General features: G+C 46.3%; 1 protein-coding gene across 3 annotated transcripts in view; it reads right to left on the reverse strand.

Annotated features, from left to right (window-relative positions):
* Positions 1 to 3202: 3202 nt before the first annotated feature.
* LOC110488539 (fibroblast growth factor receptor-like 1) overlaps positions 3203 to 15626 on the reverse strand; it is a 67752-nt gene continuing 55328 nt past the window's right edge. For 2 of the 3 annotated variants that reach the window (XM_021560769.2, XM_036942668.1), the window contains 4 exons: positions 9452 to 9529; positions 8293 to 8577; positions 7387 to 7740; positions 3203 to 6915 (listed from right to left, as the gene is read on the reverse strand). In XM_021560769.2, the coding sequence (XP_021416444.1) occupies positions 6503 to 6915; positions 7387 to 7740; positions 8293 to 8577; positions 9452 to 9529 (1130 nt within the window). In that variant the 3' untranslated portion in view covers positions 3203 to 6502. The remainder of the gene's footprint in view (positions 6916 to 7386; positions 7741 to 8292; positions 8578 to 9451; positions 9530 to 15626) is intronic. The other variant, XM_036942669.1, reaches the window with a different exon arrangement.

Below are 15626 nucleotides of genomic sequence, written 5' to 3' on the forward strand. Positions count from 1 at the left end.
GACTCACCCTGTAGTTGACCAGGGACACTTGCTCTGTCACCACATATGGGCCCTGCCACTGAGCCAGAAGCCTGTGTTCCGGCGTGGGATGAGGAGGAGTTTATCTCCTGGGCAGAACTGTCTGGGCTGGGCCGTTCTATTGTACGCCGGGGCTTGAGTTTCCTCTGCTTTGGCCATGTGTTCCCTCACCACCAACAATTTCGCTGCCATTCGGTCCTTCACGAAGGTGACGTGTTCGATGAGGCAATGGTACAGGCAGGGTTGATTCTCCCAGGCCTCCTTGGATAAGTCAAGGATGCCGCGACAGGGCCGCCCATAGAGCAGCTTGAAAGGCGAGAAGCCTGTGGAAGCCTGGAGAACTCCTGGAGCGTGATAATGAGGTGGGGCAACAACATATCCAAATTCTTCCTGTCCCTCAGCCTGGGGAACTCCAAAGAGCAGCTCAAAAGGCGAGAGGCCCATGGATGCCTGGGAGACCACCGGGAGCGCAAACATGAGGTGGGGCAACAACATATCCCATGTCTTCCTGTCCATGTTCACCACCCGGCATAGCACGCTTGTTATGGTTTTATTCAGCCGTTCACAAAGCCTGTCCTTCTCAGGGTGGTACACACCGGTCCTTATTTGTTTGACACAGATCCTTCATCAGTCTGGATATGAATGGCGTGCCCTGATTGGTCAGAATGGTGGCCGGGAGGCTCACTCGGGAGAACATTAGATACAGTTCCTTTGCTATGGTTTTCGTTGCCATTAACCTCAGGGGAATAGCTTCTGGGAACTTAGTTGCATAGTCCACCACCACCAAGATATACTCATGTCCGCAAGCAGAATGCGGAAGGGGTTGCCCCAGGTTTATGGCTATGTGCTCAAACGGGGTCTTAATAATTGGGAGAGGGATAAGAGGGTTATGGTATGTTCGCTTGGCAGCAGTGCGTTGGCAAGTGTCACAAGGTTTGCAATACGTAGCGACATCTTAGATAATCCTCAGCCAATAGAAACACCCCAGCAACCGTTCGGTGGTTTTCTCCCTGAGGTGTCCCCTCTACGTTCCTGTTCTACCCCTCTTCATTTGGCCACCCAGTACAAGAGACCCCGCTTGATGGCGTAATAAGGAGTGGTTACCTCACCTTCCGAGCCAATACTCCCCCCATCTATCCTCTTCACCTACCGCATCACCATGTGAAGGTCGGGGTCACGGTGTTGGCCCATTAGCTCTTCCGACAGGGTGAAGTTCTGCTTTTGAGGCGAGGGAGGGGGCGCTCCTGGTTGGATGACTTATGCCAAACCCCCTCTAGGTGCTCTCCCTCTAACTCCTGAAACACCTGGCGTAACTGTTCCCTCTGGAGCTCGTCGACTTGACCTCGGACGGTAGTCTGGTTAGAACCGGCTCCGCCGGGTCGCTCTCGATCCCCTCCAGGTGTCTTCCTCCGCGGTCTCCTGGAACAAGTGCCTCAGCCAGTCATCTCCTTCCTCCCCCTGGTCTGACGAGGAATCCCGGTTGCCCTGCTACGCCTCCTTAGCTTCATCTCATCACTTCCCCTGCGGTGGGCGCCATCGAGGGCATCTCTGGGTGAGCTCTGAGTGAGCCAGTGCTTGGCGATTAGAGTTGTGTCTGTCTGCGTGATCTATCGGGGCCACTCCCTCACCCCTCCTTCCTCCACATAAGCTTGAACAGGGGGCAGTCCCTCCCCAGTAGCACCGGTACCGTCATACGATAAGGGGAGTCTTCCCGGCAGGGGTAATGGAAGCTGACTCGGACTGTGGGGTAGCATTTGGTGTCCCCGTGGATGCAGGCTATGGCAGTTTCCGCCTCGAGACGGGGCGTGTTGGCCAGGACCTCCCGTACCAGAGACACCATGCTTCCCGAATCCAGGAAGGCCTCCCAGTCCTCCCTCTTACGCACACTGGCACACACCGAGCCGGGGCCAGCTCCACATGCCAACATACATGTGGTGCGGGACATTCCACCTGGTCATGGGGGGTGGCTGATGATTCAGTGGGCATAGCCATATGACCATATGTGGTGCACTTGAAACACTGTATAGGGCCCTGAGGCATGACCTTACCAAAAGTCTTGACTATGGGGCTCGGTGCTGGCCTGGCCTTGTCGACTATCCTGCTAACCTCTGGGCCCGGTCTCTGGGGTTCAGCTGATAGCGGGACTGAATCTCCGCCTTCAGACATGAATAATCCACGGCAGCCCCTTCCTCACAATGTCATAGTACGCCTGGGGCATTGCCTGTGAGCAGGGGAGCCAGGCGGCCCGCCCATTCGTCCTGAGGCCATCTATCTCTGCGCCATTCGTTCGAAGGCCAGAAGGTAGGCCTCCACATCGTCGTCCTCCAACAGACATGGAATCAGCACATTGACATTGGGCATCCCACAGTCCCTGGGAGACGGGCGGTCTACTATTTCGGCCTGGAGAAGGTCTAGGATCTCCTGTTGGGCGAAAGTGCAGGCCGTTAGCTGATGCAGAAATTATTCACTCATGCCTATCAGCGGGTGTAGTGGGCTTCCGATAATAAATACAAACATTATAAACCACAGCCACCGGGAAAGGGGAAAGGTTGTGGTCTTGCCTGAAAGTATCTGCATTCTCCACCAGTTGTGAATGGCTCAGCTTGTCCAAAGCATCCTAACACAGGCGGGAGGCATGAAATGAACAGACCAGAGGCAGTGGTTGTGACTCCTTTTCTTTTGTAACGTTTCCTAAACGGGTCTTCTTTTTCCGGCCAAAATAACTCAGGGAACGTCCAACACTGAAACACCAGAGTAACAAAACAAATAAACATAAACTAAGCCGTTGACCAAAAGGCTGTGGCCAAAAAGGGAAAGAAAAACAACAAACAGCTACTCCTGTCTTACACATAACAGGAGGCACGCTTCTCTCTACCTAAAGCCTGCCTAGGTTAACCGAGAGACAAGGTGCCCAGTCACAGAAGCTGTCTCTGAGGTAGGAAAAACCGACGTTCTCACAGGTCTCTACTCCCAATCCTCCCCCAGCTCCTCTCCTGGCACACCTATTTAGAGGAAGACACAAAGCAATTAGTGGGCCCAGCTGTGCACTAATTGGCTTTGCACTGATTACCAATCCCCTGAGGAGGGTACTGTTGTGTCGTCTTCCTCCGGCTGGTCACTGAACTCTCACAATACATTGTACACAGCACTATTTACTGAACAACTTAATATCAAACACAAATTGTGAAGATTTACTATCATTTTAATGGTGATAATAAAATGATTAAAATGTTTCCATGTGACAAAAATCTTTTTTAACCTAAAAGACAATAGACTGTACAAGATTGTCAATACAAAGATTACCATATATCTGAACGGCACATATAAATATTTTTTACACTTACGTATTTGCTATATAGCTTACACTGTAACTATAAGACAAAATGTAATCCACTGCCGAGTTGGTCTTTTTTTGGGATACAAAAATGACATAATGCTCAATTGTAGGAGAAAAACATATCTTGCTTATGAAAATAAATTAAATACACTGTCTTAGTCTAGACAATTACTTAGGATTTACATGTTTAAGTCAATTCGACATGGGATATTCCATGGTCCTAGATTCCTCAAAAGAAAGCTGAGGGCAATAGCTTAACTTTAACACTATCAACATACTTGGAATAAGTGCATGGATTAATAATCTGGCAGTCCATTAGCTTTGACACATAAACACTGGGATAAAACAAATGAACAATTCGGGTGAGGACACTTTTCACAGACAATGCAGCAATCTTGACATACTGTTATTTGGTTTTTGGCAAGCTTTCCGTCTCCCTTCCCAAAGTTTAAAAAGGGTGCCATTACATGAGCAGTCAAATACATATTACACACTTTCATATAGTGGTCAGAGTTATGCACACATTATACACACACATACAAAGGACAAGAGACAAAAAGAAAGATTGTCACCTGAGAATTAAAAAGGGTTTGTTACCACAGCCACAAAGTCAACCTTGTCTATAGTAAAAATTCATTTAAACGAACATTTGCTTTTGGCCTTAATTTAAGGTTAGGCATAAGGTTAACAGTGTGTTTATGGTTAAATTTAGGATTAGGTTTAATATCACATTTTAATTTGAGAAATTGTAAGAATAGGCGGCCTGTATGACTTTGTGGCTGTGGTAAGTAGGGACGAGCATTCAAGAATTGAATGACTCTTTTGTGATTGGGTGCCCAGGAGGTCCGGGTCAGACCAATTTAATTCACTCTCCATAATCCCATAGTGCCTGTGCTAGCCCATAGCCAAATGTTTAGCTAGCTAGCTAAAGTCAGCATATTCGCAAGCTAGCACAACATAGGACACTACACTAACTCGACAGCTAACACAGGCAGCTGTTTCATGTAAATGAATCCATTGTGATTTAATTATAATGTCAATACTAGCTACAGTAGTTAGTAAATTGGAAGAAGTATTCAGTGTTGTGTGCAATGCGTCTGTGCTAGAGGTCTTCAATGATCCACCTGTACCTGAATACCCAAGACCCGAGCGGGTCCGGATCCAGAATTCTAAATAATGTCACGGGTCTGATCTGATATGATTGTCAAAGGCCGCCGGTATGTGTAATTTTAACTGACTTGTCCGGAAGAGCCTGTACATATCCGAATGCGACTCTGTAGAGAGAGAGAGAAAATGTTGATCATTTATGCTGTTTTTCACGAGAGTGGAGCGTTGCGCATGTAGCTTGTTGTTGTTGGCCAATCATAAGTCATCAAAGCGGCAATAGGCTATTCAGTCCTAGAACCAAAAGTGTGTGGCACATTTAGGAGATATCTAATGGAAGATGGAATAAAAATGCCGGAATTAAAAGTTAAAGAAGAAGGATAGGCTACAACAACCAAGAGCTAATGGGAAGGCTGCTACTTAATATTCTGAGTGGAGTTGTTGTTATTTGTAACTGTAGGATGAGAAAGCACACGCCCGCAGCCTCAATTAGCCTAGCTAGGTAAAGTTAGCTAGCTTTTCCCGGCTTGATGCAGTCAAGACAAGTATCATATTTGATGATAAATAATCTAGCTATGGAAGCAATTAGTCTACTATCTCGTGAGTTGGCTTGGTTGGTTGCCGTCTCTCCCTCCATGCTCCACCACCTTCTAGAGCGGCACCTCTCTCTCCCCTCACACTTGATTAGCTCCGGTTAATAAAGTAGCTTAAAAAAATGACTTTGCTGCTTCCCTTACTCGGATCTAACCAGGTTTGGCTCCGACCAGGTCTGTTCGGAACGGGTCTCGATCTCGTCGCGTCTGTCCGGGTCTCTAAATAAAAATGTATTTATATCGGGTCAGGGTGCGAAAGCCCCAGGTCCATTTCAGAACATTTTGGACCCGTGAAGACCTCTAGTCTGTGCACTTAGCTAGCTACCAGTCCATAGCCTATGAAGTGTGACTGGCTCATGACCGTGGATGTACAGAGAAAATGCCCTCTTTTTTCCTTTATGTTGTCACTCGTTGGGTTCCCCACGTGGGGGTTCATGCTCTCTGATTGGCTCAAAGTCAAGTCGTTGCCCACTGAACAGTATTGCAATTCTACAAGTAGAAACAACGCTACCGGGTCGGCACGAAACATGTACCTATCGGCAGTCTATTGGTAGTAAGATTCTCTGTGTGTTTCACGCTTTAGGGACCTTTACCTCCAGTAAAGAAACCTTCTTTAAAGGATTTCATACAATTTCCTACTACAGATAAATAATTTTCCATTCACGTACAATAGACAAATATATATTGTAATGCCTTGCAGGTCCTTTTCCTTGACGATAACCATTTTGAGAAACAGAATACATTCGACCTTTGTTTACTCAATCACGCTTTGTCTCTGCTGGTTGACCTGCTTCTGAGGTACTCAGGATGGCACATGAGGATTCTTACTCGCACCTTACTCCTTTCGTTACTCGCTGAGGTTGTGCATCTGACAAAAATCCAGAGCTAATGTACATGATCCTCTTAGCCCCTTCCAAAGTCACTGCACATGAAAGCAGGCCGGAGAGGAGATGGGGTGTTGCAGGAAATGCTGCCATTTTCATACAGAGTAAAGACTCTCAAATGAGACATAGCTAAATGCATACATTCACTAATTTCAGCCACTGTGAGTTTGCTCATATTGTTCTAGACTAGAGAAACAAATGTTTCTATTTCTCTGCAGAGTGGAGTTTAATGTGAAATGTCTGTATGAAATGTTACTCCATTTGGACTCACATTATTACATGTGGGATTCCTGAACGGCATTGCCATGTCCCTTGTTCTGTACCTCATGGAGGGTTCTATCCTGACTGGATCCATGTTCCCCTAGGCTTTGTTCAGTACAGAACAGTATGTAGCAGTCAGGGGGTTTGTGTGAAGCACCCGGGCTCAGACTGTTTGTCTGGGTCTGTAGGATCAAGGCAGGACTGGGCACGTGGAGGAGGCGAAGGTGTAGGTGGTGGGAGCCGACCCAACACTGCATTAATTAGTGCTTTTGTACATATGAGCATCCCTGTTGAGACAGTGGCAACTAACACTGGTAGTGAATGTGCTGGTGTTGGTGCACTTTGCCATCCACGTGTGAGTGTGTGTGTGTGTGAATGTCCGTGTAGATCTTTGGGTAGACTTTGGGGACCTCCAGGCCGTTGCCTCCCTGGGCCAGAAGGAGCTGCTGCTGCTGGGTAATGTACTCTTCGTAGGTGAGAGAGCCCAGGCAGTCTTTGTCCCCGCTAGATGGTGGGCAGGCTGACACCCGGGGGGGCGGGCGCTGTGAGGCGTGGGTGGTAACTACCCTTCCAGAGGAGCAATGGTGTTTGGACTGGCAGAACCACAGCAGAACAGTACCCAGGATGAACACCACACCGGCTGGGATGCCAATGATCACAGGCCAGGGCAGGCTAGGAGAGATGGCTGTGGGGACAGGGATGTGGTGAGGCTTTGGATCTGGAGGGGAGAGAAGATGAGATTTGAGGAGTTATGAGAAGCTTGGTCAAATGTCACTATTAAAACTTGATGGAGAATACATACAGTAGAAAATAAAACCATTACAACAAAAAAACACTTCAGTTGTGCATGAGGCCATGTTTTGTGTGGTTGTGGATGTAACAGGATATGACATGGTTGTAACAGAGTAATAATCTAACAGGGTAATGGTGTAGCAGGGTCTTATGGTTAAACTGGGTGTACCCAGAGTAATAACGTAACAGGGTAAGAGTGTAGCTATGGTAAAACAGGGTGTAACAATGTAAGAATGTAACAGGGTAAGTGTGTAGCAGGGTGTTATGGTTAAACAGGATGTAACAGACTAAGAATGTAACAGAGTAAGGGTGTAGTAGGGTGCTATATGGTTGTAACAGAGTGTTATGATTAAACAGGGTGTAACAAGGTAAGGGTGTAGCAGGGTGTTCCATTCACCTGGCAGCACAGTGAGGAAGGCACTGCGGAAGCTGTAGCCCATGGTGTTGGCGCCCAGGCAGATGTACATGCCAGCATCCTCATCCTTGGCGCGGGTGATGAGCAGCTTGTTGAGGTAGGAGCCATCTGGCCTGGACCATACATCTCCCGTGGGCAGCACCACGAAGCGATGGTCGCCCACCTCGATGGTGGAGTTGTACTTGTTCTCGTTCCCCGGCTCCACCCGCTTCAGCCACTGAATCACTGGCTTGACGTCACTGCGCACCTTGCACTGGAACGAGGTTGTGCCACCATAGTCTACTGTGGTGTTCACCGGATGAGTGCCGGTCAGGATGGGCTTGGAGTTTGTCCGCTCTATGATGGAAAGACAAAGGAGATAGTTTTCATATTAACAGCAACGTTATTGCCATGTTCAGCGCTTTCCTTTCCTCTCTTTCTCCGTGCTGCGGCTAGAATAGGATGAGGTTGATGGAGAAAATGCCACATTTGACACGAGAAAGCACAAGCTGCATTCACTTCATCCTCACCGCTTCTGTGTTTGGTAGAAACATGTGTTTTTGAAGTCAGCACACAGCTGGGATACAATGAGGAGCAGATGTCGATAGAGAGAGGGAGCCTGAGACTCGCCACGCCAAGCCAGCCCACCTCTAACCCAACCTCACAGCTCAACACCACTACCAAATCAACCACTACCAACCTAAACCCAAACCCAAACCCCATCCTCAACTATAAACCAATTTGGCCAGTGAACACTAGTTCATGCCCAACCTCCAAACTCAACTGCATCAATACTCTACTTCAACCCTAGCTCAATGCTAATCCAACCTTACCATTCAACATTGACCCAAGTCTATGAATCAACCAACAACGAATAAATATATACTGAAAGTAAGTGACCAAACTTACGGATGACTTCCACTTTGTATGTGGCGTTGATCTCTCCAACCCGGTTGGAAACGTGGCAGGTATACTTCCCACTGTTCTCAGGGGTCAGGTTCTTCAGACTCAGAGTCCACTTCTTCTTACGGCCCTCACCCACCTCCCCAGGGGTCAGCAGCTTGCTGTCCTTCACCCACACGATATCTGGACGAGGGTTCCCACTAGCCATGCACTTCAGCCGTACTGAGCTGCCCACTGGCCTGGCTATCACGCGCTTCCTCATCTTGGCTGGCTGTGTGAAGCGTGGTCGGACTGCGATCAAAGAAAGGGTTGTTTGCAATAAAGTGCGTTTACAATCAAAGAAATGGTGTTGTTGGGGAACACATCACAGGAATGTTTTTACAAATTTTATAATGGTATGCACATCAAACAGCATTAAATAAAACATTAAATACTGCAATGAATCACGCTGCATGACTTAGAAAATAATTAAGGTCTGTATATTTGACAACTTTTCTAACACCCAACAGTATTTCTGGTGTGGTAGCACTACTCAGCATAATGTAACCTGCCAAGGGCACCTTCACAAAATTATTTTCACTCAGCAGTACCAACGCTTGTTGTATTTAAACTGTGCTGAGATTGAGTCAATAGGAGAAAATATATACAGTAGTGGACTTCAGTTTGATAAGACTGGTCTGGCCTTCTAGAGAACTGAGAGCAGAGAGTGCCACAGCTCAGTGGGGGCACTTCACCACCACACTTCACAGTGCAAAAATACTCATGGCAGCCCGCTTGTGATCAGGGTAGAACATGGCTACATTCTGCAGCCACTGAGTCCAAAGGGCAGCAAACGGAGAGAGAGGGGGGGGGGGGGGGGGTGAAATGTTTCCCCAATCACACTTCACTTAAATAGCCTGCTCTCTGGCCTGTCAGAGGCAATTACCAAAGCAAACAGTACCCTGCTGTTGAGGTGAGTGGGGGGTTATTTGTGTGTGTGTGTCAGAGAAGCACACACAGGGCAGAGTGGGTCCAGGTGTGTCCAGATGCAAAACTAGACCTACACCCCCTAACTAGAGTACGGACCACTACATACCCAGCAGTAAGAGAATGCCCTGTTTCTAAATGAACTAGGGTCAGATGAAACAAGAGATAAAGGTCAGAGAGAGAGTGCTCAGTGTCTTACCAAATTTCCCTGACTGGTCAGTGCTGTATTCTGCGTCTCCCGCTGTTCCAGCTCCATCCCTCCCAGTGCTGGCGTCATCTACAGACAGAGAGAGAGACAAGACAGACAAAGGTAGCAGGGCATTACGGTCAGTGGGAGAAAAAAAAACTCACTGTAACCTCCTTTACAGCTAGCTGTGACCCAATACGCTCTAATGGCTGTAGGAGTGGGATTAGGACAGAACCAGAATCCAGTGTCCAGTAACATGGGACACGATGCTGAAGACCCCAGATCATATCTCCTATCTCCTCTCTGTGACTCGTCCTGCTCAAAGCTTTGTACTGCCACCCCCAGTATCTCACTCCAGGAGATGGATTAACAATGATGAGTCAATGCCAAACAGATCTGCCATACTTCACACCACAAAACCACTTCAAGATGTGGCCATACTCTCACAGAGCAGTTAATCAGAGAAGCAAGAATCAGACGTTACAACAGGTGGGACTGGATAAACCAGTGGAAACTTGTTTAAACGGATACATTACTTATCTATTGTCAGTGGCCATCTGTGCTAATATTGGACTGGCTGGCCTGCGCTGAAGATCTCAATCAAAAACCGATGCTTGTGAAAAGAGCGAGCCGAGAACTGTCTTGGACCACCTGCGAGCTCCACGTGCATTGATTTGAAGATAATGTCTTTGGATTCAGCTATTTGGACTGAGAATATATTTGAAATGCCAATAGAAAAAAAAGAATAAAGTATTTTTATAGTGCTGGATGGTAATATCTGACTAAGTGGTAAAATGAGTTGCTGTATGGTACTCTGGTTACACCACCCTCTCCCCAGCTCCTCCCTCCACCACATGACCGGCATGTTCAGAAGAGAGGAGAGCACCACTGATGATGGGGCATCTGACAGCTTCATTATCACTCAGTAATGCTCCTTACACTCTAGGCCCCTACAGTGGGCCCCTACACTCCCTCCCTCCACAGTACCCTTTCTTCAAGTCTGTCTAATGCACATTCAAACACTAAAGGCACTATGAGAGGTTATTTTGATTACACTGTGCACTTAAATCTGAGCACACACACAGAGAACATGTTGAAAATCATTCATTCAAGTTCAGCTGTACTCAATAACAATAAGCACCCTCGTTTGATCAGATCCCTACCCTTTAATCAAAAGCCAAATGTCTTGCCTAGAAAAACATACAGTAATATAGCCTCCATGAAATAGCAATAGATTTCTTGATATACATCCAAACATCACTCCATGCCTGCAGAAAATCAACCCCCCCCTCACCCGTGGCAGCCCGCCCATCAAAAACTCTCCCTGATTTATGGAAAGTCAAACAAAGACATGCAGTATGAGGGATGTCAGGTTTCTCAATAAAATAAACGAATTTTCCCCTTTCTTCAGGCACAACAGTGTGCGGCATTTCACACATTTACTGTTTGGGTGCCCTGTGACAGGACTGTTTGTGTAACCCCACAGTTTATTTGCTTTCATGTCTGCCAAGTAACGAGGCTGGTAGCTCGAGAGGGCCAGGTGTTTGGTCAATAGAAATGTAAATCCCTGAGTCCGGTGTTGGTGTAGGGCTGTGTTTTCCAACAGGGTCATGTCCTTCTAGGATTTTAATTTAGAAACACTGGTTCTCAGTATGGACAGTCTAGTCTAGTAGCAAGAGGGTGGGTGGGTCAGTGTCTACATTTATTCACTGGCAGGCAGTTGATACCAGGCCAAGCCAACTCTTCACAGTTCAATTGTGGCTTAAGTGGTGAAGGGTTAAAAACTCTCAGAACCAGAGCGTTACCACAACATGTTTTAGATTGATGTACCCAATATCAGATAATAACCAATGGATACAAAGATGGTCGGACAAGAGCATTACACCCAACTAAACACAGACATTTAACCAAACTATCAAAATAGCACCTAGTCCCTGCAGGACCAAGGTTACCCCCCCAGCTTCAAACTAATTAAGATTTATCTCAAAGCCACACTAATTACTGTAATATTTTCAACCTTTTGAGCAGAAACTAGAGAGTGAAATCCGAGAGGGACTGTTATTCCAACTCAACACATTCAAAGCTCCTGAGGATTGACAGTGTGCAGCACTAGCTACAGTCTTCACCCCCAGCACTCTGATTTATACAACTCCAGAGCCTAGCTTATGGAAAAAATTACAGTTCGGTGCTGTTACACAGGTCTGTATTAACGGCTGGTTCTTAACGGAGGGGGAAATTTACGAGCCTTGGTCACAGCACAGACCTTACTGCATTACCCACTACATGCATACAAAAGAATGAACAACACTTCTGACGGATTAACAACCTGTTGAGGATAAAAACAGTCAAAATCGCACCAGATGCATCTTTGAAGTGTTAATATTTTCAAAGTTCATTAAACATGACTGATTCAGCGCTATTAAATGTTGACATTTCACAACATTTCCTAGGTATGTGAGTTTTAATCGCTTTTAATGGCCAAACTATGTATGCTTGGATTGCATTGAAAGACTCAATTCGCAGAGGCCCTCCACAACAGTGGAGGCTGCTGAGGGGAGGACGGCTCATAATAATGGCTGGAATGGAGACAATGGAATGGCATCAAACATGTTCCTTTTCACTAAGCTGTCCACCTGATACTTGCTTCTTTTAAAGTTATTTTAGACTGAGCCAAGGCAACAAAGTTTAGGACTAATACTATTTACTAAATGTGATTACGCATTGTGATTACGCATCCATCTCGGTCCGAAATATGAACGTTTAAACATTCTGTGAACTGTTTCCAGTATTCAGCCTATTTCATAAGGTAATCCATGTGCATTACCCAGGGTGCCTTGCTCTCTGACATGGGTCTATAGGAAGGAAGCGCAAGTCAGATTTAGGGATGCCTTATTCTGTCGAGCGGAGGATTGACCCGGCATTAAGCATTTCCTCTACTCTTTTAGGGATTACTGGCACAGAGGGGGGATCGACTTGGACCACGCAACATCCTACTTCAGGGCAGGGTTCTCTGGGACCTCAGCACCAGGAGAGACAGAGGGCCAAAACTGGGCTGACTCTTGGCCCCTGGGCTATCTTTTCTGTGCCCTGTACCACTGCCCTATATGAGCCTGGACCCAGCTGCTCTGAAGCTCCCCTGTAGCAGCTAGGAAGGGCAAACTAACAAATGAACAGCTAAAGTAGCCTGGGTACCTTTTCAGCTAACATTTGCTAACATTCTTTGGCAAATGACAGGAGTGGAATGTTAGCTAAAAAGACTGGTATCCAGACTACAACAAAAGCACTAGTAAGAAATAGTGTAACATTGTGATGATCATAAGTGCATTGTCCCCATCTGTTGAACAGATAGGGGATGGGTTCCATTTAATCAAAACAGCATGATACCAATGTACCTGCATCTGTATTTGGAGCTGACATCCTGAGAGCCAGCCTAGTGCAACATGGCAGTGGCTCAGTCAGGGATGGTAACTTAAGTTATAGCTACAACTTTTCCTTACTCAGACTGTTAGGGACCCCACGATAAACACCTGCTATTTTAACAACTCAGTCGGACCCCTTACAAATGCCAACTGTATAAGTACCTTCTAAATCCAGAAGCAAACAGAGAGCAATCCAGGAGCCCATTCAAGGACTGAGAGGTTCAGCTCTCTATGTTTAAAGTCAACACAAACAGACTAGTATTTCATGTCCCACCTGGGTGCTGAACCCGGAAACTCTGCGTTTAAAGTTTGCCACAAGCCACCTGGGAGACACACCAAACATGTGGAAGAAGGTGCTCTGGTCAGATGAAACCAAAATTGAACTTTTTGGCAACAATGCAAGACGTTATGTTTGGCATAAAAGCAACACAGCTCATCACCCTGAACACACCATCCCCACTGTCAAACATGGTGGTGGCAGCATCATGGTTTGGGCCTGCTTTTCTTCAGCAGGGACAGGGAAGATGGTTAAAATTGATGGGAAGATGGATGGAGCCAAATACAGGACCATTCTGGAAGAAAACCTGATGGAGTCTGCAAAAGACCTGAGACTGGGACGGAGATTTGTCTTCCAACAAGACAATGATCCAAAACATAAAGCAAAATCTACAATGGAATGGTTCAAAAATAAACATATCCAGGTGTTAGAATGGCCAAGTCAAAGTCCAGACCTGAATCCAATCGAGAATCTGTGGAAAGAACTGAAAACTGCTGTTCACAAATGCTCTCCATCCAACCTCACTGAGCTCGAGCTGTTTTGCAAGGAGGAATGGGAAAAAATTTCAGTCTCTCGATGTGCAAAACTGATAGAGACATACCCCAAGCGACTTACAGCTGTAATCGCAGCAAAAGGTGGCGCTACAAAGTATTAACTTAAGGGGGCTGAATAATTTTGCACGCCCAATTTTTCAGTTTTTGATTTGTTAAAAAAAGTTTGAAATATCCAATAAATGTCGTTCCACTTCATGATTGTGTCCCACTTGTTGTTGATTCTTCACAAAAAAAATACAGTTTTATATCTTTATGTTTGAAGCCTGAAATGTGGCAAAAGGTCGCAAAGTTCAAGGGGGCCGAATACTTTCGCAAGGCACTGTAGTTGTAGACCACTGTTATTCTACCCACAAGCAAGTATACAGGGCTCTCCCTCGTCCGTCATTCTGCAAATCAGATCATCACTCCATACTCCTGCTTCCTGTTTACAAGCAGAAATTCAAACAGGAATTACCCATGACTTGCTCTGTTTGAGAAATGGTCACCAGAATCAGAGATTATACTACAGGACTGCTTTGCTAGCGCTGATTGGAATATGTTTTTAGACTCCGCCGATAACACTGACGAGCTAACCATCTCCGTCACTGGCTTCATTAGAAAATTTGAGGGTAGACAACATCACCTCCACCACTCTGACCCTCAACACAGGGGCCCCACAGGGATGTGTGCTTAGTTCCCTCCTATACTCCCTGTTCACCCACAACTGCGTGGCCACACACAACTCCAACACCATCATCAAGTTTGCTGATGACACGACAATGGTAGGCCTGACCACCGGCGATGATGAGTCAGCCTATAGGGAGGTCGTCACTGACCTAGCGGTGTGGTGCCAGAACATCAGTAAGACCAAGGAGCTGATAATTCACTACAGGTAATGGGGGAGCGAGCACGAATCAATCCACATCGACGGTGCCACAGTGGAGCAGGTCAAGTTCCTTGGTGTCCAAATCACTTAAGAATTACAGTAAAATGGTCCAAACACATGCGAAAGCGCCTCTTCCCCCTCAGGAGGTTGAAAAGGTTTGGCATGGGCCCTCACATCCTCAAAGAAGTTCTACAGCTGTAGCATTGAGAGCATTTTGACTGGCTGCATCACTGCCTGGTATGGCAATAGCACCGCCCTCGATCACATGGCACTACAGAGGGTGGTGCGGACCGCCCAGTACATCACTGGGGCCGAGCTCCCTGCCATCCAGGACAGCTATAAAATTGTTAAAGATTCCAACCACCCAAGCCATAGATTATTCTATTTTTTTCCACATGGCAAGCAGTACCGGTGCCTCAAGTCAAACTACTCTACTACTCTCATCCAGAGGGTGGATACATTACGGGCACATTGTTGTTCAGCTGTTCATATGGGAAGTACATATTTGTTGCATGAGAAATATGTGACTCGTTTCAGGAAACTAGGCATATGTCGCGCATCACTACTTCACAGGACAGCCATTTGAACGTAAACTTTTTTTGTATATCAAAATGCATTTTTTTGTCTTAAATACCTTCTGGAACATGTGAACTTCATATGCCTTAAATTGTATGTCATATCTAAATATGCAGACAATTGTTAAAGTACGTGCCTAGTTGGTTTAGCCACAGTAAAAGACAGCAACATTCCCGCTAGCCATGATTGGCTGACATAATGAGTGGGCTGGACATGCCGAGAGTTGAGCTCAGATTGGTCTGCTGTGTAGCACGCTTCTGTCTATTTGTGTAGGTAATCGTGTCTAATGTTTCTTTAAAAAATATATATCCCGTAGTAGAACTGCATAAGATGTGCTCTCCACCCACTGGAGGACCGAGTTTTGAAATCAGTGGAATTGAAGTATGATAGCTAAGGAGATGGCGAAAACAACTGTCTCCGGATTACATCTTCAAACTAAGCTAGGGTAACGATGGCATCCGTAACAGGCAGAAGCATCCATTCCAGTCCATGTATA

This window comes from Oncorhynchus mykiss, chromosome 14 (genome assembly GCF_013265735.2).
Source record: "Oncorhynchus mykiss isolate Arlee chromosome 14, USDA_OmykA_1.1, whole genome shotgun sequence".
NCBI lineage: Eukaryota > Metazoa > Chordata > Actinopteri > Salmoniformes > Salmonidae > Oncorhynchus > Oncorhynchus mykiss.